Below are 15,395 nucleotides of genomic sequence, written 5' to 3'. Positions count from 1 at the left end.
TATGAGTAGTTAGTCCTGAAGCTGTGAAGAGTTGAGTAACTGGGCTCTTTCATCTAAAAATGTCAGAGTTCACGTCAAAAGACTTGAATAGCTTGGGACTGAGCATTTATTGAAAAAAAAATTATTATAAAAAAAAATAAATAAAAAAAAGAGAGAAAAGAAAATAATAAGTAAGCTTATGATTATGTTGGCCTGCCGATCCTTGTTCTTCAATGTTGAGATTTTGATTTTCAGTTGACCCAATTGCTAACTTTTGCTAGTTTAATATTTTGATTTCTTAGACGACTTAGCCATGAATTGGACGAGTCTATGATTTCAGGAGCTAACCGGGAGAAATATGTCTTGACACTTAGCCACTAAAACTTGATTTTGGGATAAGCGTAGCTTGGCAGTAAATGAAATGAGAGTTAGCCATTGTTGAATTTAGTTGTTCCCATGCTTGAGGACAAGCATGATTTAAGTGTGGGGGGAATTGATAAGGTGTTAATTGTTAGTAATTTTATTATTAATTTTTCCCTGTTTCCATGCCAAATATTATTTTAATTGTCAACATATACTTATATTTGGCATCTGGACTCAATTTCAGGAAGTGGAGCAGAAAAGAGAGATTTTCTTACAACAAATACTCCACACGTGGGAAGTTTCTAAAGAACATACAAGCTAGGTTCCACGGGTGTATTTGTGCTGGAATTGATGATTACAGTGGACTCCTCCGTTTTGATAATTGCAGAGGAATTGATGATTGTGCTGGAATTAATTGGAATGATGTTTTCTTTCATTATCTAACGGGGACCACGTAGAAAGTCTGTCCTTATGGTGGGAGATGTACTCATTAGCCAAGATGTTGGCTTTGATGATTGTAGCTTTTCCAATTGCTCCCTACGTAGAGTAGTGGGCTCAAGGAGAAAAGACTATGAAAAAGCTATGAAGACTAAAGGCTTGCCTTATATATATCGAACGATGGCAGAAGACGAGACGCTAGTGAGTTGTAGTTTTCTTTCAAAATAAGCTCCGTAGGAGGATAGAGGAGTTTGTAGTTTTTCTCTCCGAGGGATGTTCCAGAGGAGAGAATAGGGAGTTGTTTTGGTTTGTTGAATTCTATTGTGCAATTTTCTTATTTTCTTCCGAGAGCTTTGTTATTCACTCTCTCAATTATCGAAGAAAGATGATGTCTTTAAATTCAATTGAATTGTGTGAAGATTTTCGTATGAGGCGTGGCTAATTTTCTCATCTAGTCAAGGATCAACGCGAAGACGCAGTCCCAAATATCTGTGAGATCTAATTAATTTTACGTGTTCCTTAATTTGTTAATATTTGCATGTTTTCTATTTTAATTTCCATGGGATTATTTTGTTAATTGGATATCAAGGGCCCGATGTGCAATTTGACTTATTAATCTCTTGTCAAATTAATCAATTAAATCTGTAATTATTTAGTTGGTTAATATTAGTGACAACTAGTATTTTCACATACTAGGGGGACATACAATCTGATTTAAATAACCCTTGTAGCGTGTTATTAATTTGGGTTAGGCTTTTCTAATTTTTAATGCAATTAGGAAATTAATTCCTACGGTCGTACCTAGGAGTATTTCCTGGTTAGAGGTAATCAACGGTCGTACCTTGGTTATCAATAAATTAAGGAAAAGCTGGTCGTTAGAGTTTATCGGCGACTATAACTAGCCTATTAATAAAATTAAGTGAACCTTCTTTGCATCAATGATCGGATGAATGGACTGTGTCTGCGTAGTTGTATCCTTGGCTAGAATTTTTTATCAGTTATTTAATTGCTATTTATAATTGTATTAATTAATTAATTATTTTTGGTTAATTATTTTTAGTTAAATTGTTTAATTATTTATTTTATATTTCATCCTGATAAAAATCCCCCGTGTCTCGAATTTAAAAAGAATCAAATTTTTTTCAGTCCCTGTGGATTCGACCCTGCTTACTACTATACACAGAAAATTTATTTTTCTTAAGCAGGTATTTATTATTGCACAGGCACGACTCCTGTCAATTTTTGGCGCCGTTGCCGGGGACTGGCGTTAATCATTTGTTTCTTTTTTAAGTTCATTTTTTTTTCTGGTATTTTTCTAGTTTATGCCTCGCTCTTCTCGTACAGGCGAATTAATTTTCGACCCTGAAGTAGAGAAGACCGCGCGTAGAACGAGAAAAGCAACCAGGCGGCTCAGGGAGGAGCAATACGATATTGCACCTCAGGAACTTGATCCAGAGGTTGAGCCGACAAATTTGTCTGGTGACAATTCAAGTGATTCAGACCAAGAGGAAGTCACTATGGCAAATGCACGAACACTAAGGGAGTTGGCTGCTCCTGATTTAAATCAGCAGCCCTTGTGCATTACTTTTCCACATTTAAATGATGACACCCCCTTTGAACTAAAATCTGGTCTAATTCATCTCTTGCCATCTTTTCATGGTCTACCAGGTGAGGAGCCCTACAAGCACTTGCAAGAGTTTGACGTCGTTTGCAACAGTATGAAGCCTCCGGGAATTACAGAAGAGCAAATAAAGATGAGGGCTTTCCCCTTCTCTTTGAAGGATTCCGCAAAAGACTGACTCTACTACCTACCGCCTGGTAGTATCACCACGTGGGACCAACTGAAGAAAAAATTCTTGGACAAGTACTTTCCGGCATCTCGAGCTGCAAGCCTAAGGAAGGAGATATGTGGTATCAAACAACACCCAAGCGAATCTCTCTATGAGTACTGGGAGAGATTTAAGAAACTGTGCACCAAATGCCCTCAGCATCAGATAAGTGAGCAACTGCTCATTCAATATTTCTATGAGGGGTTGCTTTTCAGGGACAGAAGCATAATCGATGCTGCAAGTGGAGGGGCGTTGGTGAACAAGACTCCTCGAGGAGCATGGGAGTTGATTGAAGGGATGGCTGAGAACTCACAGCAGTTTGGTTCAAGAGAGGACATCCCGACGCGTAGGGTGAATGAGGTGGAAACGTCCTCTATCCAACAGCAGATCTCCGAATTAACATCTTTCGTAAGACAATTAGCTGTGGGGAGTGCTTCACAAGTCAAAGTGTGTGGGGTGTGCACTGCCGTAGGTCATCCTACGGAAATGTGTCCACTGGTTCAAGAAGAAACTGCAGAACAGGTGAACATGGCTGGCCACGCGCCCGCGCCCGCGCCAAGAAAGCAGTACGACCCGTACTCAAACACCTACAATCCTGGTTGGAGGGATCACCCCAACCTTAGCTATGGAGGAAATAGGCAGTCTAACTTTGTGCCAAATAGACAGCAAGGGCACCAACAGCAGTATCATCCTCGCCTACCACCACCACCACTCCCTTCAAACTCAAATCCGTCCATGGAAGAGATGATGAAGCAATTACTTGCTAATCAACAAAAGACGGATTCAGACCTGCAAAGCATGAGAAATCAACTGGGACAGGTGCAATCATTGCAAAATCAAATGAATCAAATGGCTATAACAATCAACCGTTTGGAGTCCCAAGTTCAAGGAAAGTTGCCATCTCAACCTGAGGCGAATCCAAAGAATGTAAGCGCAATGACCTTAAGGAGTGGCAAGGAAGTTCAAGGACCCGAACCGGTGATTCCTAAAAACAAGGACGAGGAACGGATTGAGAAAGAATTGGAAGAGGAGGGCAGAGACGACAAAAATGCAAAGGTACCCTCGAACCCAATTCCTACAGCTAAAACTAATCCACCTCCCTTTCCTAGCAGGTTAGAGAAACCAAAGAAGCAAGACAAGGAAAAAGAGGTCCTGGAGATCTTTCGCAAGATGGAGATCAACATACCCCTACTGGATGCGATTAAACAAGTACCCAGGTACGCAAAATTTTTGAGGGACCTGTGTGCCAACCGCAAGCGGTTGAAGGGGGATGAACGAGTTATAGTTGGGGAGAATGTTTCAGCAATTCTACAAAGAAAGCTTCCACCGAAATGCGGAGATCCAGGTATGTTTACTATTCCTTGTAGGATAGGTAATACTTTGATTGGAAAGGCCATGTTAGACCTGGGAGTCTCAATTAATGTCATGCCAAAGTCCATTTATGCTTCCTTAAACTTAGGCCCTTTGAAAGAGACTGGGATAATAATTCAATTAGCTGACAGGACCAATGCATACCCTGACGGGTTGATTGAAGATGTTTTGGTAAAAATTAATGAATTGGTTTTTCCAGCTGATTTTTATGTGCTCGACATGGAGGATGAACACTCCCGTGATCCGTCACCTTTGTTGTTAGGTAGACCCTTTTTGAGTACAGCCCGAACCAAAATTGATGTTAATAAGGGTACTTTGTCTATGGAATTTGATGGTGAGATTGTTCACTTTAACATCTTTGAGACCATGAAATATCCATCCGATTCAAATATTGGCTCTGTTTTCTCGGTAAATGTTATTGACCCTGCTATACAGGAGATTTTTGAAATTGAAGGCAGGGATGAACTAGAGGTCGTCCTGACCAGGCACTTTGAATCCGAAACGACCTCTAGGGTAGAGTTGAGTGAAGAGCTTAAATGCGTGATTGGATCGTTGCAAACGTTACCAACCACGAAGACAAGGTATGATCTTGCACCGATTTTCATACCCGAACCTCACCAAAGGTTACTTCCATCTGTGGTGCAGGCACCTGTCTTGGAACTAAAACCACTGCCGAAACACCTAAAGTATGTATACTTAGGTGAAGGGGAGACACTTCCAGTGATCATCTCCGCGGGTTTATCAAAGGTTCAAGAAGAGAAACTACTTCGAGTTCTTAGGGAACATAAGCAGGCGATAGGATGGACCATCGCCGACATCAAGGGAATTAGCCCTGCGGTGTGTATGCACCGAATTCGACTCGAGGAGAATGCTAAACCCGTACGGCAAGCTCAACGGAGATTAAATCCTCTCATGATGGAGGTCGTAAAGAAAGAGATTTTAAAACTGCTGGACGTTGGAATTATATTTGCAATATCAGATAGCCCGTGGGTAAGTCCAGTACAGGTGGTCCCGAAGAAGGCAGGGGTGACAGTGGAATCAAACCAAGAGGGTGAGCTCGTACCAATTCGAAAGCCCACCGGATGGCGACAGTGTATCGATTACCGAAAGCTAAATGCCGTCACGAAAAAAGACCATTTCCCCCTCCCTTTCATTGACCAGATGGTGGAGCGATTAGTATGTCGAGCTTACTATTGTTTCTTGGATGGATTTTCAGGTTATTTTCAAATTGCCATCGCACCCGAGGACCAAGAGAAGACTACTTTCACCTGCCCATTTGGAACATTTGCATACCGAAGGATGCCATTTGGATTATGTAATGCACCTGCTACCTTCCAAAGATGCATGGTAAGTATTTTTTCAGAATATGTTGAGAAAATTATTGAGATTTTCATGGATGATTTCAGTGTATATGGTGAAAGTTTTGAAAACTGTCTAGATAACCTGAAATTGATCTTAGTAAGGTGTATAGAAACTAATCTCGTGCTTAATTGGGAAAAATGTCATTTTATGGTTGAACACGGGATAGTTTTGGGTCATGTTGTATCATCTACAGGCATTGAGGTTGATAAGGCAAAAATAGATGTTATATCTACTTTACCTTACCCCGCGAGTGTGCGGGAAGTTCGTTCTTTCTTGGGTCACGCAGGTTTCTATAGAAGGTTCATCAAGGATTTCTCGAAAATTGGAGCACCCCTGTTCCAACTTTTGCAAAAAGATGTATCCTTCGAATTTGATGAAACATGTAAGGGGGCATTCAATAAGTTAAAGGAGTTATTGACCACCTCACCTATTATCCAACCCCCTGACTGGAACCTCCCATTCGAGATCATGTGTGACGCCAGCGACTATGCAGTGGGTGCGGTATTGGGTCAAAGATTAGGAAAGGCAGCTCATGCTATCTACTACGCATCTCGAGCCTTGAACGGAGCTCAATTGAACTATTCAACCACCGAAAAGGAGCTTTTAGCAGTTGTTTTTGCCTTAGAAAAATTTCGGTCTTATTTACTTGGTGCTAAAGTTATTATTTTTTCTGATCATGCAGCTTTGCGGTATCTGTTGACCAAAAAAGAGGCAAAACCGCGATTGATACGGTAGATATTGTTGCTACAGGAGTTCAACCTGGAGATCCGAGATAAGAAAGGGGCGGAGAATCTGGTAGCAGATCACTTGAGTCGAGTACAAGTCGTCGAAGATGACATTCCATTGAGAGAAGCATTCCCCGAGGAGCATTTATTTTCTATTAACTCATCTTTGCCTTGGTATGCAGATATTGTTAATTTTCTAGTCACTGACAAATTTCCTACAGGATGGCCTAAGACAAAGAGAGACAAGTTGAGGAGCGATGCAAAGTTCTACATTTGGGATGATCTTTACCTCTGGAAGCGGGGTGCTGATCAAATCATCCGTAGATGTGTAAGTGAAGTTGAATTTCAATCTATTCTAGCCTATTGTCACTCTTTTGCATGTGGAGGTCACTTTGGACCGAAGAGAACGGCTCGTAAGGTGCTAGAGAGTGGATTCTATTGGCCAACTCTATTCAAGGATGCCTACTCATTTTGTAAGTCATGTGATAAGTGTCAAAGAGTGGGTAATATCTCTCGTAGGGATCAAATGACTCAAACCCCAATGATTTTGTTGAAATTTTTGACGTTTGGGGCATTGATTTTATGGGTCCTTTTCCTTCTTCCTTTGGTTTTTTGTATATATTGCTTGCTGTAAATTATGTTTCGAAATGGGTAGAAGCAAAGGCCACCCGCACTAATGATTCCAAAGTGGTTGCAGAATTCGTTAAGTCTAATATTTTTGTTCGCTTTGGGATGCCGCGAGCAATTGTAAGTGATCGGGGTACTCATTTCTGCAACAAAAAGATCGCTGCAATTTTTAGGAGATATGGTGTCTTGCACAAAGTCTCTACATCATACCATCCTCAGACAAATGGTCAGGCGGAAACATCGAACCGAGAGATCAAATCAATTCTAGAAAAGATGGTCCGACCCGATAGGAAGGATTGGAGTGTGAGACTAGATGATGCACTATGGGCATATAGGACAGCATACAAGACACCCATTGGCATGTCCCCTTACCGATTGGTATTTGGAAAGCCATGTCATCTCCCGGTCGAGTTTGAGCATAGAGCATTTTGGGCGGTCAAACAATGCAACATGGATATCGAGGAAGGCGGAATTCAAAGAAAGTTACAATTACTAGAGTTGGAAGAAATTCGAAATGAAGCATACGAGAATGCAGTGATCTATAAGGAGAAGAATCAGATCTTTCATGACCAACAGATCTCTAGGAAGACATTCGTCTGTGGGCAAAAAGTTTTACTATACCACTCCAAATTGAAACTATTTCCAGGTAAATTACGTTCTCGTTGGATTGGCCCTTTTGTTGTGACTAATGTCTTTCATTATGGTGCAGTAGAGATCCAAAGTTTGAAAACAGAGAAGAAATTTGTGGTGAATGGTCATCGTCTCAAGCCGTATTATGAAGGATTTCCAATTGAACGGGTGGAGATGATGCAACTGGAAGACCCGATTTGCTTAGTTTAAGCAAATTCTGGACTCCGTCTAGCCAAAGACGTTAAAGAAAGGCGCTTTTGGGAGGCAACCCAATTTTTGATTTTGTTGGTTTTTGTTGTGCGATTCGTTAAATATGTCGTTTCTCATCTGGGTATTGCTTAAATTTGATATTTTTCTCTATTATGATCAGGACAGGTGATCATGGCGTGCCCATGCGAAGAGGGCACGCATTAAAGTTCCAACTTCAAGGTTTTGGAAAAGTGACCAAATGAGGCAAAAAAGGCGAAATTTGATCAAAGATCTCAATACCTCAAATTCAGTAATTGTGGTTTTTGATGCATTAAAGAGGTTTAGAATGCATGTTTAGATCATTTTACATGTGCGTGAATGGTTTATTTTGACATAGAAATGATCTATGATGCATTTTGGGAAATTGGGGTATCATTTGTAATTATTCCAAAGTTGAATTTCTGCTAAATTTTGCAGCAGAAAACGCGTTTTTTAATGAAACGCGCCACTGAATCGCGTTTTCATAGAATCGCGTTTTCAAATCTGCGCCTATAATTAAGAAAACGCGCCTTAAAAACGCGATAGGAAGTCGCGTTTTCTACCAAGTCGCGTTTTCCAGCCTGTTCAGAAACCAAAAACGCGCCTTCAAATACGCGACTTAAAGTCGCGTTTTTTCACGTAGTCGCGTTTTTCAATGCTGCAAATTTGGTGAAGAAACGCGACTTCACAAAACGCACTTTGAGGTGCGTTTTCTTGAGCCGCGTTTTCTTGGATCACTTTTCAACTCTAATTTTCTTCATGTTGGCTTGTTTTTAGTAAGTTTTAGTTCTTCGATTAATGTTTGTGTGTTTTGTAGGTGGCAATGGCAAGAGTTCATGCAAATGATCTCAATTGCAAGGGTGTTTATATTAAGGCAAAAAGGGAGTTTTCATGTTCAATTGCTGCATTTCATGCATTTAAAGTGTTTCATGTTTAAGTTATATTCATGCATGATCATATTAAATTTGAATTTTATTCAAAGAACATGAAGTAGGTTGAATGTGGAAGGTTGGCCAAGCAAATTTGGAGGAAAAACTGCAGAAAACAGCTTTTTCTGCAGCAAATCCGGCCATAAATCCGGCCAAATGTCCAGAATGCTTAAAAAAAAAAAATGTAAGACCAAAAACTATTTTTTTTCCTCTCATTTTCTCCTCTCTTCTTTTTCTTTCTTTCTTTTTCTTTTCTTTCTTTCCTTTCTTTCTTTCTTCTTCTTTCCCCCGCTGCCTGCTTCATCTTCTTCCTCGCGAGCTCCGCCAGCCGCTGCACCTTCATCGCAGCTCTTCCGCTCGTCCAACCACCACCTGCGCGCCACCAGCAGCCAAGCCGCTGTCCCTTTCTTTTTCTTTCTTCTTCGGCTGCGAACCTCACCCAACCGCCGCCCACCCCAGCTCTTCTCGCCGCTGCCTCGGCTCTCCTCGCCAAGGGTGACCACCAGCTCATCTGACCTCCTTCACCCTTGCCATAGCCACCGCCTCCAAGATCCGCCTGAAGCCCCGAAAGCCGAGCACCACCAGATCCAGCTGCCGCAAACTCTTCTCTCTCACAGCCACCACCTTCATCGCACTACTGGCTTCGTATGCACGCGCCTGCCTCAATCTCTTTCTATTATTTTTTTTTATTTTCTTATTTTATTATTGCAGTATGTTTTTATTATTTTTATTACAGTACGTTTTTGAAAATTTTGCGTGTTTGGACTACCTGACATTTCTATTCCTCCTTAGTTGGGTACTTCTGTGTTACTTTGCTTGTTTCTTTTTACTTTGCTTGATTTTTATTTATTTAGTAGATTGACTTGTGAATTGAATGTCCAATCGTTAATCATTATATATATATATATATTTTAGGTCGAATTGTGTTTAATCTGCTGTACTTTGTGTCTAACTGTGGGTAATTTGCTACAGTTGTTTGTTCAATTGGGAGGTGCTTTTACATTTGGCTAAGTTTGGAACCACGAGTGTTTATTGATTGCATTTGTTATAAGTATTGAGATATCTGTATAACTTGCGAGTGAATGCAGTGTGCATTTTGTTCATTGAATTGATTTTTCATTTGTTAGTGCTTTGAATTTCTTGTTTCCATTATTCGTTAGCAACTGTTGTCTATTGTGGTTTGGAGTGCAATTTGGAAAGAATGGTGAAACCACGATCCCGATCCTTTGACCTCCGCTTCGCCTCCTCCAACTACAAGTGCTAATAGCTGGCACCAGCTTCAGGGGAGTTTTGTTGTCCTTCTTCTTATTTTTACTGTTTCATTATCACATTGAGGGCAATGTGTGATTTAAGTGTGGGGGGGATTTGGGTTTAGTTTTGATTGGTGTTTCTTTAATTTGCTGCCTTTCTTACTAGTGTTTTGATGAATAAATGTGGCATCTCACTCGTCTATTGCTGGTTATGATTTATTCTATGAATTTAGTTTAAGTGGCAAGTAAAAGCATGTTATCTTGGTAAATATCATGAGTTTAATGACTTGGTGCAAATTGTGGTTAAATTGTTTAGGCAATATAAATATTTTACTAGCAATTGTTGTGTGGATTAGGCAATTGTTGATCTTAGTTCTCCATATTAGGAGATGACGTGGGCCATGATCTTTAATTATCTGGTTTTCTGGTGCTTTAATTGTGATTAATAAATGACCCTACTCCGCTAGTGTCGTCACCCAGTAACCGGGAGTCTTCACCACAAGTGTCGACTTTCGCGTCAAAAAGTGACTATATATATGAGTAGTTAGTCCTGAAGTTGTGAAGAGTTGAGTAACTGGGCTCTTTCATCTAAAAATGTCAGAGTTCACGTCAAAAGACTTGAATAGCTTGGGACTGAGCATTTATTAAAAAAAAGAAAAAGAAAATAATAAGTAAGCTTATGATCATGTTGGCCTGCCGATCCTTGTTCTTCAATGTTGAGATTTTGATTTTCAGTTGACCCAATTGCTAACTTTTGCTAGTTTAATATTTTGATTTCTTAGACGAGTTAGCTATGAATTGGACGAGTCTATGATTTCAGGAGCTAACCGGGAGAAATATGTCTTGACACTTAGTCACTAAAACTTGATTTTGGGATAAGCGTAGCTTGGCAGTAAATGAAATGAGAGTTAGCCATTGTTGAATTTAGTTGTTCCCATGCTTGAGGACAAGCATGATTTAAGTGTGGGGGGAATTGATAAGGTGTTAATTGTTAGTAATTTTATTATTAATTTTCCCTGTTTCCATGCCAAATATTATTTTAATTGTCAACATATACTTATATTTGGCATCTGGACTCAATTTCAGGAAGTGGAGCAGAAAAGAGAGATTTTCTTACAACAAATACTCCACACGTGGGAAGTTTCTAAAGAACATACAAGCTAGGTTCCACGGGTGTATTTGTGCTGGAATTGATGATTACAGTGGACTCCTCCGTTTTGATAATTGCAGAGGAATTGATGATTGTGCTGGAATTAATTGGAATGATGTTTTCTTTCATTATCTAACGGGGACCACGTAGAAAGTCTGTCCTTATGGTGGGAGATGTACTCATTAGCCAAGATGTTGGCTTTGATGATTGTAGCTTTTCCAATTGCTCCCTACGTAGAGTAGTGGGCTCAAGGAGAAAAGACTATGAAAAAGCTATGAAGACTAAAGGCTTGCCTTATATATATCGAACGATGGCAGAAGACGAGACGCTAGTGAGTTGTAGTTTTCTTTCAAAATAAGCTCCGTAGGAGGATAGAGGAGTTTGTAGTTTTTCTCTCCGAGGGATGTTCCAGAGGAGAGAATAGGGAGTTGTTTTGGTTTGTTGAATTCTATTGTGCAATTTTCTTATTTTCTTCCGAGAGCTTTGTTATTCACTCTCTCAATTATCGAAGAAAGATGATGTCTTTAAATTCAATTGAATTGTGTGAAGATTTTCGTATGAGGCGTGGCTAATTTTCTCATCTAGTCAAGGATCAACGCGAAGACGCAGTCCCAAATATCTGTGAGATCTAATTAATTTTACGTGTTCCTTAATTTGTTAATATTTGCATGTTTTCTATTTTAATTTCCATGGGATTATTTTGTTAATTGGATATCAAGGGCCCGATGTGCAATTTGACTTATTAATCTCTTGTCAAATTAATCAATTAAATCCGTAATTATTTAGTTGGTTAATATTAGTGACAACTAGTATTTTCACATACTAGGGGGACATACAATCTGATTTAAATAACCCTTGTAGCGTGTTATTAATTTGGGTTAGGCTTTTCTAATTTTTAATGCAATTAGGAAATTAATTCCTACGGTCGTACCTAGGAGTATTTCCTGGTTAGAGGTAATCAACGGTCGTACCTTGGTTATCAATAAATTAAGGAAAAGCTGGTCGTTAGAGTTTATCGGCGACTATAACTAGCCTATTAATAAAATTAAGTGAACCTTCTTTGCATCAATGATCGGATGAATGGACTGTGTCTGCGTAGTTGTATCCTTGGCTAGAATTTATTTATCATTTATTTAATTGCTATTTACAATTGTATTAATTAATTATTTATTTTTGGTTAAATTATTTAATTATTTTTAGTTAAATTGTTTAATTATTTTTAGTTTATTTCTGATAAAAATCCCCCGTGTCCCGAACTTGAAAGGAATCAAATTTTTTCCAGTCCCTGTGGATTCGACCCTACTCACTACTGTACACAGAAAATTTATTTTTCTCGAGTAGGTATTTATTATTGCACAGGCATATAATAGATAGGTGGTAGATACCAGCCATATAATAATTAGGCGGTAAAACCGACCATATAATGACGGATAACAAAGCAAATAAAAGACACAGAAGATTTACGTTGTTCGGTCAAATTGACCTACGTCCACGGACGAGGGAGGAGCAATATTTCTACTATGAAGAAGAAATACAAAAGACCGTAGGAAAGTGGTTCCTAGGCCAATAGGCACTTACAAAAGAGTTTAGAAAATATTCCTAAACTCAAAACAAGAGAGCCTAAAATATTTGACTGAATGGGCTAAATGACTCAAGAATCTAATAGCCCATATTACTCTCTTGAGTGGTGCACCTTAAACCTTCATACGCTTCCCTATTTATAGGAAAACAACGGAAGGCTTTCCTTGGCTGCCATCGATGTGGGATGGAAATGTTTGCCACACAAGTCAAGCCGCAATGCTTGACAATTCAACAAATGGCAGTAGATGCACTTGAGTCTACTGTGGAAGATAGTTCAGAAGAAGAGGAATATTCCATAGCCAGAGATAGACAAAGGAGAGACATTCGACCACCACAAAGATATGCAAATTTAGTTGCATATGCTTTATCTGTTGATTTGTTGAATTGTCAAGCATTGCGGCTTGACTTGTGTGGCAAACATTTCCATCCCACATCGATGGCAGCCAAGGAAAGCCTTCCGTTGTTTTCCTATAAATAGGGAAGCGTATGAAGGTTTAAGGTGCACCACTCAAGAGAGTAATATGGGCTATTAGCTTCTTGAGTCATTTAGCCCATTCAGTCAAATATTTTAGGCTCTCTTGTTTTGAGTTTAGGAATATTTTCTAAACTCTTTTGTAAGTGCCTATTGGTCTAGGAACCACTTTCCTACGGTCTTTTGTATTTCTTCTTCATAGTAGAAATATTGCTCCTCCCTCGTCCGTGGACGTAGGTCAATTTGACCGAACCACGTAAATCTTCTGTGTCTTTTATTTGCTTTGTTATCCGTCATTATATGGTCGGTTTTACCGCCTAATTATTATATGGCTGGTATCTACCACCTATCTATTATATGGTCGGTTATACCGCCTAATTTGTGCTAACTTTAGTTTGTCTATTTCCTGGGCCAGCCCTAACAAACTGGTATCAGAGCTGGTTGTTATATTTTACAAAACAGGTTCATCTGGTAGGGCCCGTTCATCTGGTGGGGTCCGTCCATCCTATGGGGCCCACTCATCCTGTGGGGTCCGTTTATCCGTGGGCCCGCTCACCTTGTGGGGTCCGTTCATCCCCGTGGGGCCCGCTTATCTCGTGGGGTCCGCTCACCCTGTGGGGCCCGCTCACGAGACTTGCATATTTGTTTGGCCAATTTTTTGAGACAAACTTCACGTTACAGATTTTGTGGCAACAATGACGATAACAAAGACGGTTGTCGAGAAATTCGACAGGAATGTCAACTTCGGAATGTGGCAGCTCAAGATGGAGGCCATTCTTGTTCAAGACGGAGTTGATCTAGCGATTCACGGAATCGAGAACAAACCAGAAGATGTAAAGGATGCGGATTTCGCCGATATGGATAAGAAGGCCAGATCCAGCATAATCTTAAATCTCTCCGATGAGGTATTGCGTGAGGTAGCAACGGAGACTTCGGCCAAGGCTATGTGGGATAAATTGAAAGCCTTGTATATGAAGAAGACAGTCGAGAATCGGCTATATTTGAAGCAGAGTTTGTACATGCTTCGGATGTCTGAAAGTACATCTATACTCTCCCATCTTGATAAATTTGATTCCATTATTATGGATTTGGGGAATATAGATTCGAAAATTGATGATGAAGATCAAGCCCTATTACTTTTGTGTTCCCTTCCCCAGTCTTTTAAGCATTTTCGCGATACTATGATTTATGGAAAGGAAACAATTTCGTATCGAAAAATTAAATCTGCATTAAAATCTAAAGAGCAGATAGATAGGGACATTACTGGGGAAACTAGTGGGAGTCAAGCCGATGGCTTGTTTGTTCGGGGTAGATCTGAAAAGAGAAACACAGAAAATAGAAGTAGATCCAAGTCCAGACATAAAAATGTGGTGTGCAATTATTGTAAAAAGAGGGGACATGTTATTTCTGATTGCTTTAAATTGAAAAATAAAGAAAAGCAAAAGGGAAAATTTGTTGAGAAAAATACTGAATCCGCTGAAGCTAGTATAGCAGCTGATGAGAATGATGGAACTATTTTCTGTGCAACGGAAAATAATTTTAGGTCTAACAATGAGTGGATTTTAGATTCGAGTTGTTCGTATCATATGTGTCCCAACAGGGACTGGTTTTCAACATATGAATCAGTTGAAGGTGGAGTTGTCTTAATGGGCAACAACGCTGTTTGTAAAGTTGTTGGCAAAGGCACAATCCAGATTAAAATGTACGATGGTATTGTGAGGACGCTCACAAATGTTAGACATGTTCCAGATTTGAAGAAAAATCTCATCTCTTTGGGCACTCTTGAGTCTATAGGGTGCAGGTATTCAGGTGGAGACGGAGTTCTCAAAATCACTCGAGGTGCTCTTGTTGTTATGAAGGCACACAGATCTGGTACTCTATATATTTTGCAGGGATCTACTATTACAGGTGCTGCTGCTGTTTCTACATCAACTTTGTCTGATTCTGATTTTACCAAATTATGTCACATGAGATTGGGGCACATGAGCGAGAAAGGCTTATCTATTTTATGCAAACGAGGTCTTCTTGGTAGTCAAAGTATTGGAAAGATGGGACTCTGTGAACATTGCATTTTTGGAAAGCAGAAGAGAGTTAGCTTCCAGTTGCCGGCAGTTCACAGGACCAAAGGAACTTTGGACTACATTCATTCAGACCTCTGGGGGCCTTCTCGTGCTCCTTCTAAAGGTGGTGCCAGGTACATGTTGACTTTCATTGATGATTATTCAAGGAAAGTTTGGGTCTATTTTCTTAAGCATAAAAATGATGTTTTCCTAACTTTCAAGCAATGGAAAGTTTTGATTGAGAAACAAACAGAAAAGCATATTAAGCGGTTGAGAACAGATAATGGCATGGAATTTTGTGGAGGTGAATTTAATGAATTCTGCAAGAATGAAGGAATTGTTCGGCATCACACAGTCAGGATGACGCCTCAACAAAATGGTGTGGCTGAACGTATGAACAG

At 39.8% G+C, this 15,395-nt stretch overlaps 1 protein-coding gene and 1 non-coding gene across 2 annotated transcripts; one reads left to right on the top strand and one right to left on the bottom strand.

The window, feature by feature from the left end:
• Positions 1-2,669: 2,669 nt before the first annotated feature.
• Positions 2,670-2,776, bottom strand: LOC113756206. The gene has a single exon (XR_003465871.1). It is a non-coding gene; the product is annotated as a small nucleolar RNA R71 (small nucleolar RNA).
• Positions 2,777-13,683: 10,907 nt separating this feature from the next.
• LOC113756205 (uncharacterized mitochondrial protein AtMg00300-like) lies at positions 13,684-15,128 on the top strand (the record flags this gene model as incomplete). The annotated part of the gene is made up of 2 exons (XM_027299969.1): positions 13,684-13,839; positions 14,827-15,128. Coding segments are annotated over exons 1-2 (458 nt in total), but the record flags the coding sequence as incomplete, so codon positions are not given.
• Positions 15,129-15,395: the final 267 nt, after the last annotated feature.

The sequence above is a fragment of the Coffea eugenioides genome, unplaced genomic scaffold, assembly GCF_003713205.1.
Source record: "Coffea eugenioides isolate CCC68of unplaced genomic scaffold, Ceug_1.0 ScVebR1_2062;HRSCAF=3023, whole genome shotgun sequence".
Taxonomy (NCBI): domain Eukaryota; kingdom Viridiplantae; phylum Streptophyta; class Magnoliopsida; order Gentianales; family Rubiaceae; genus Coffea; species Coffea eugenioides.
The sequence above is the reverse complement of the archived record's forward strand: the minus strand, read 5'-3'. Positions and strand labels throughout refer to the sequence as shown.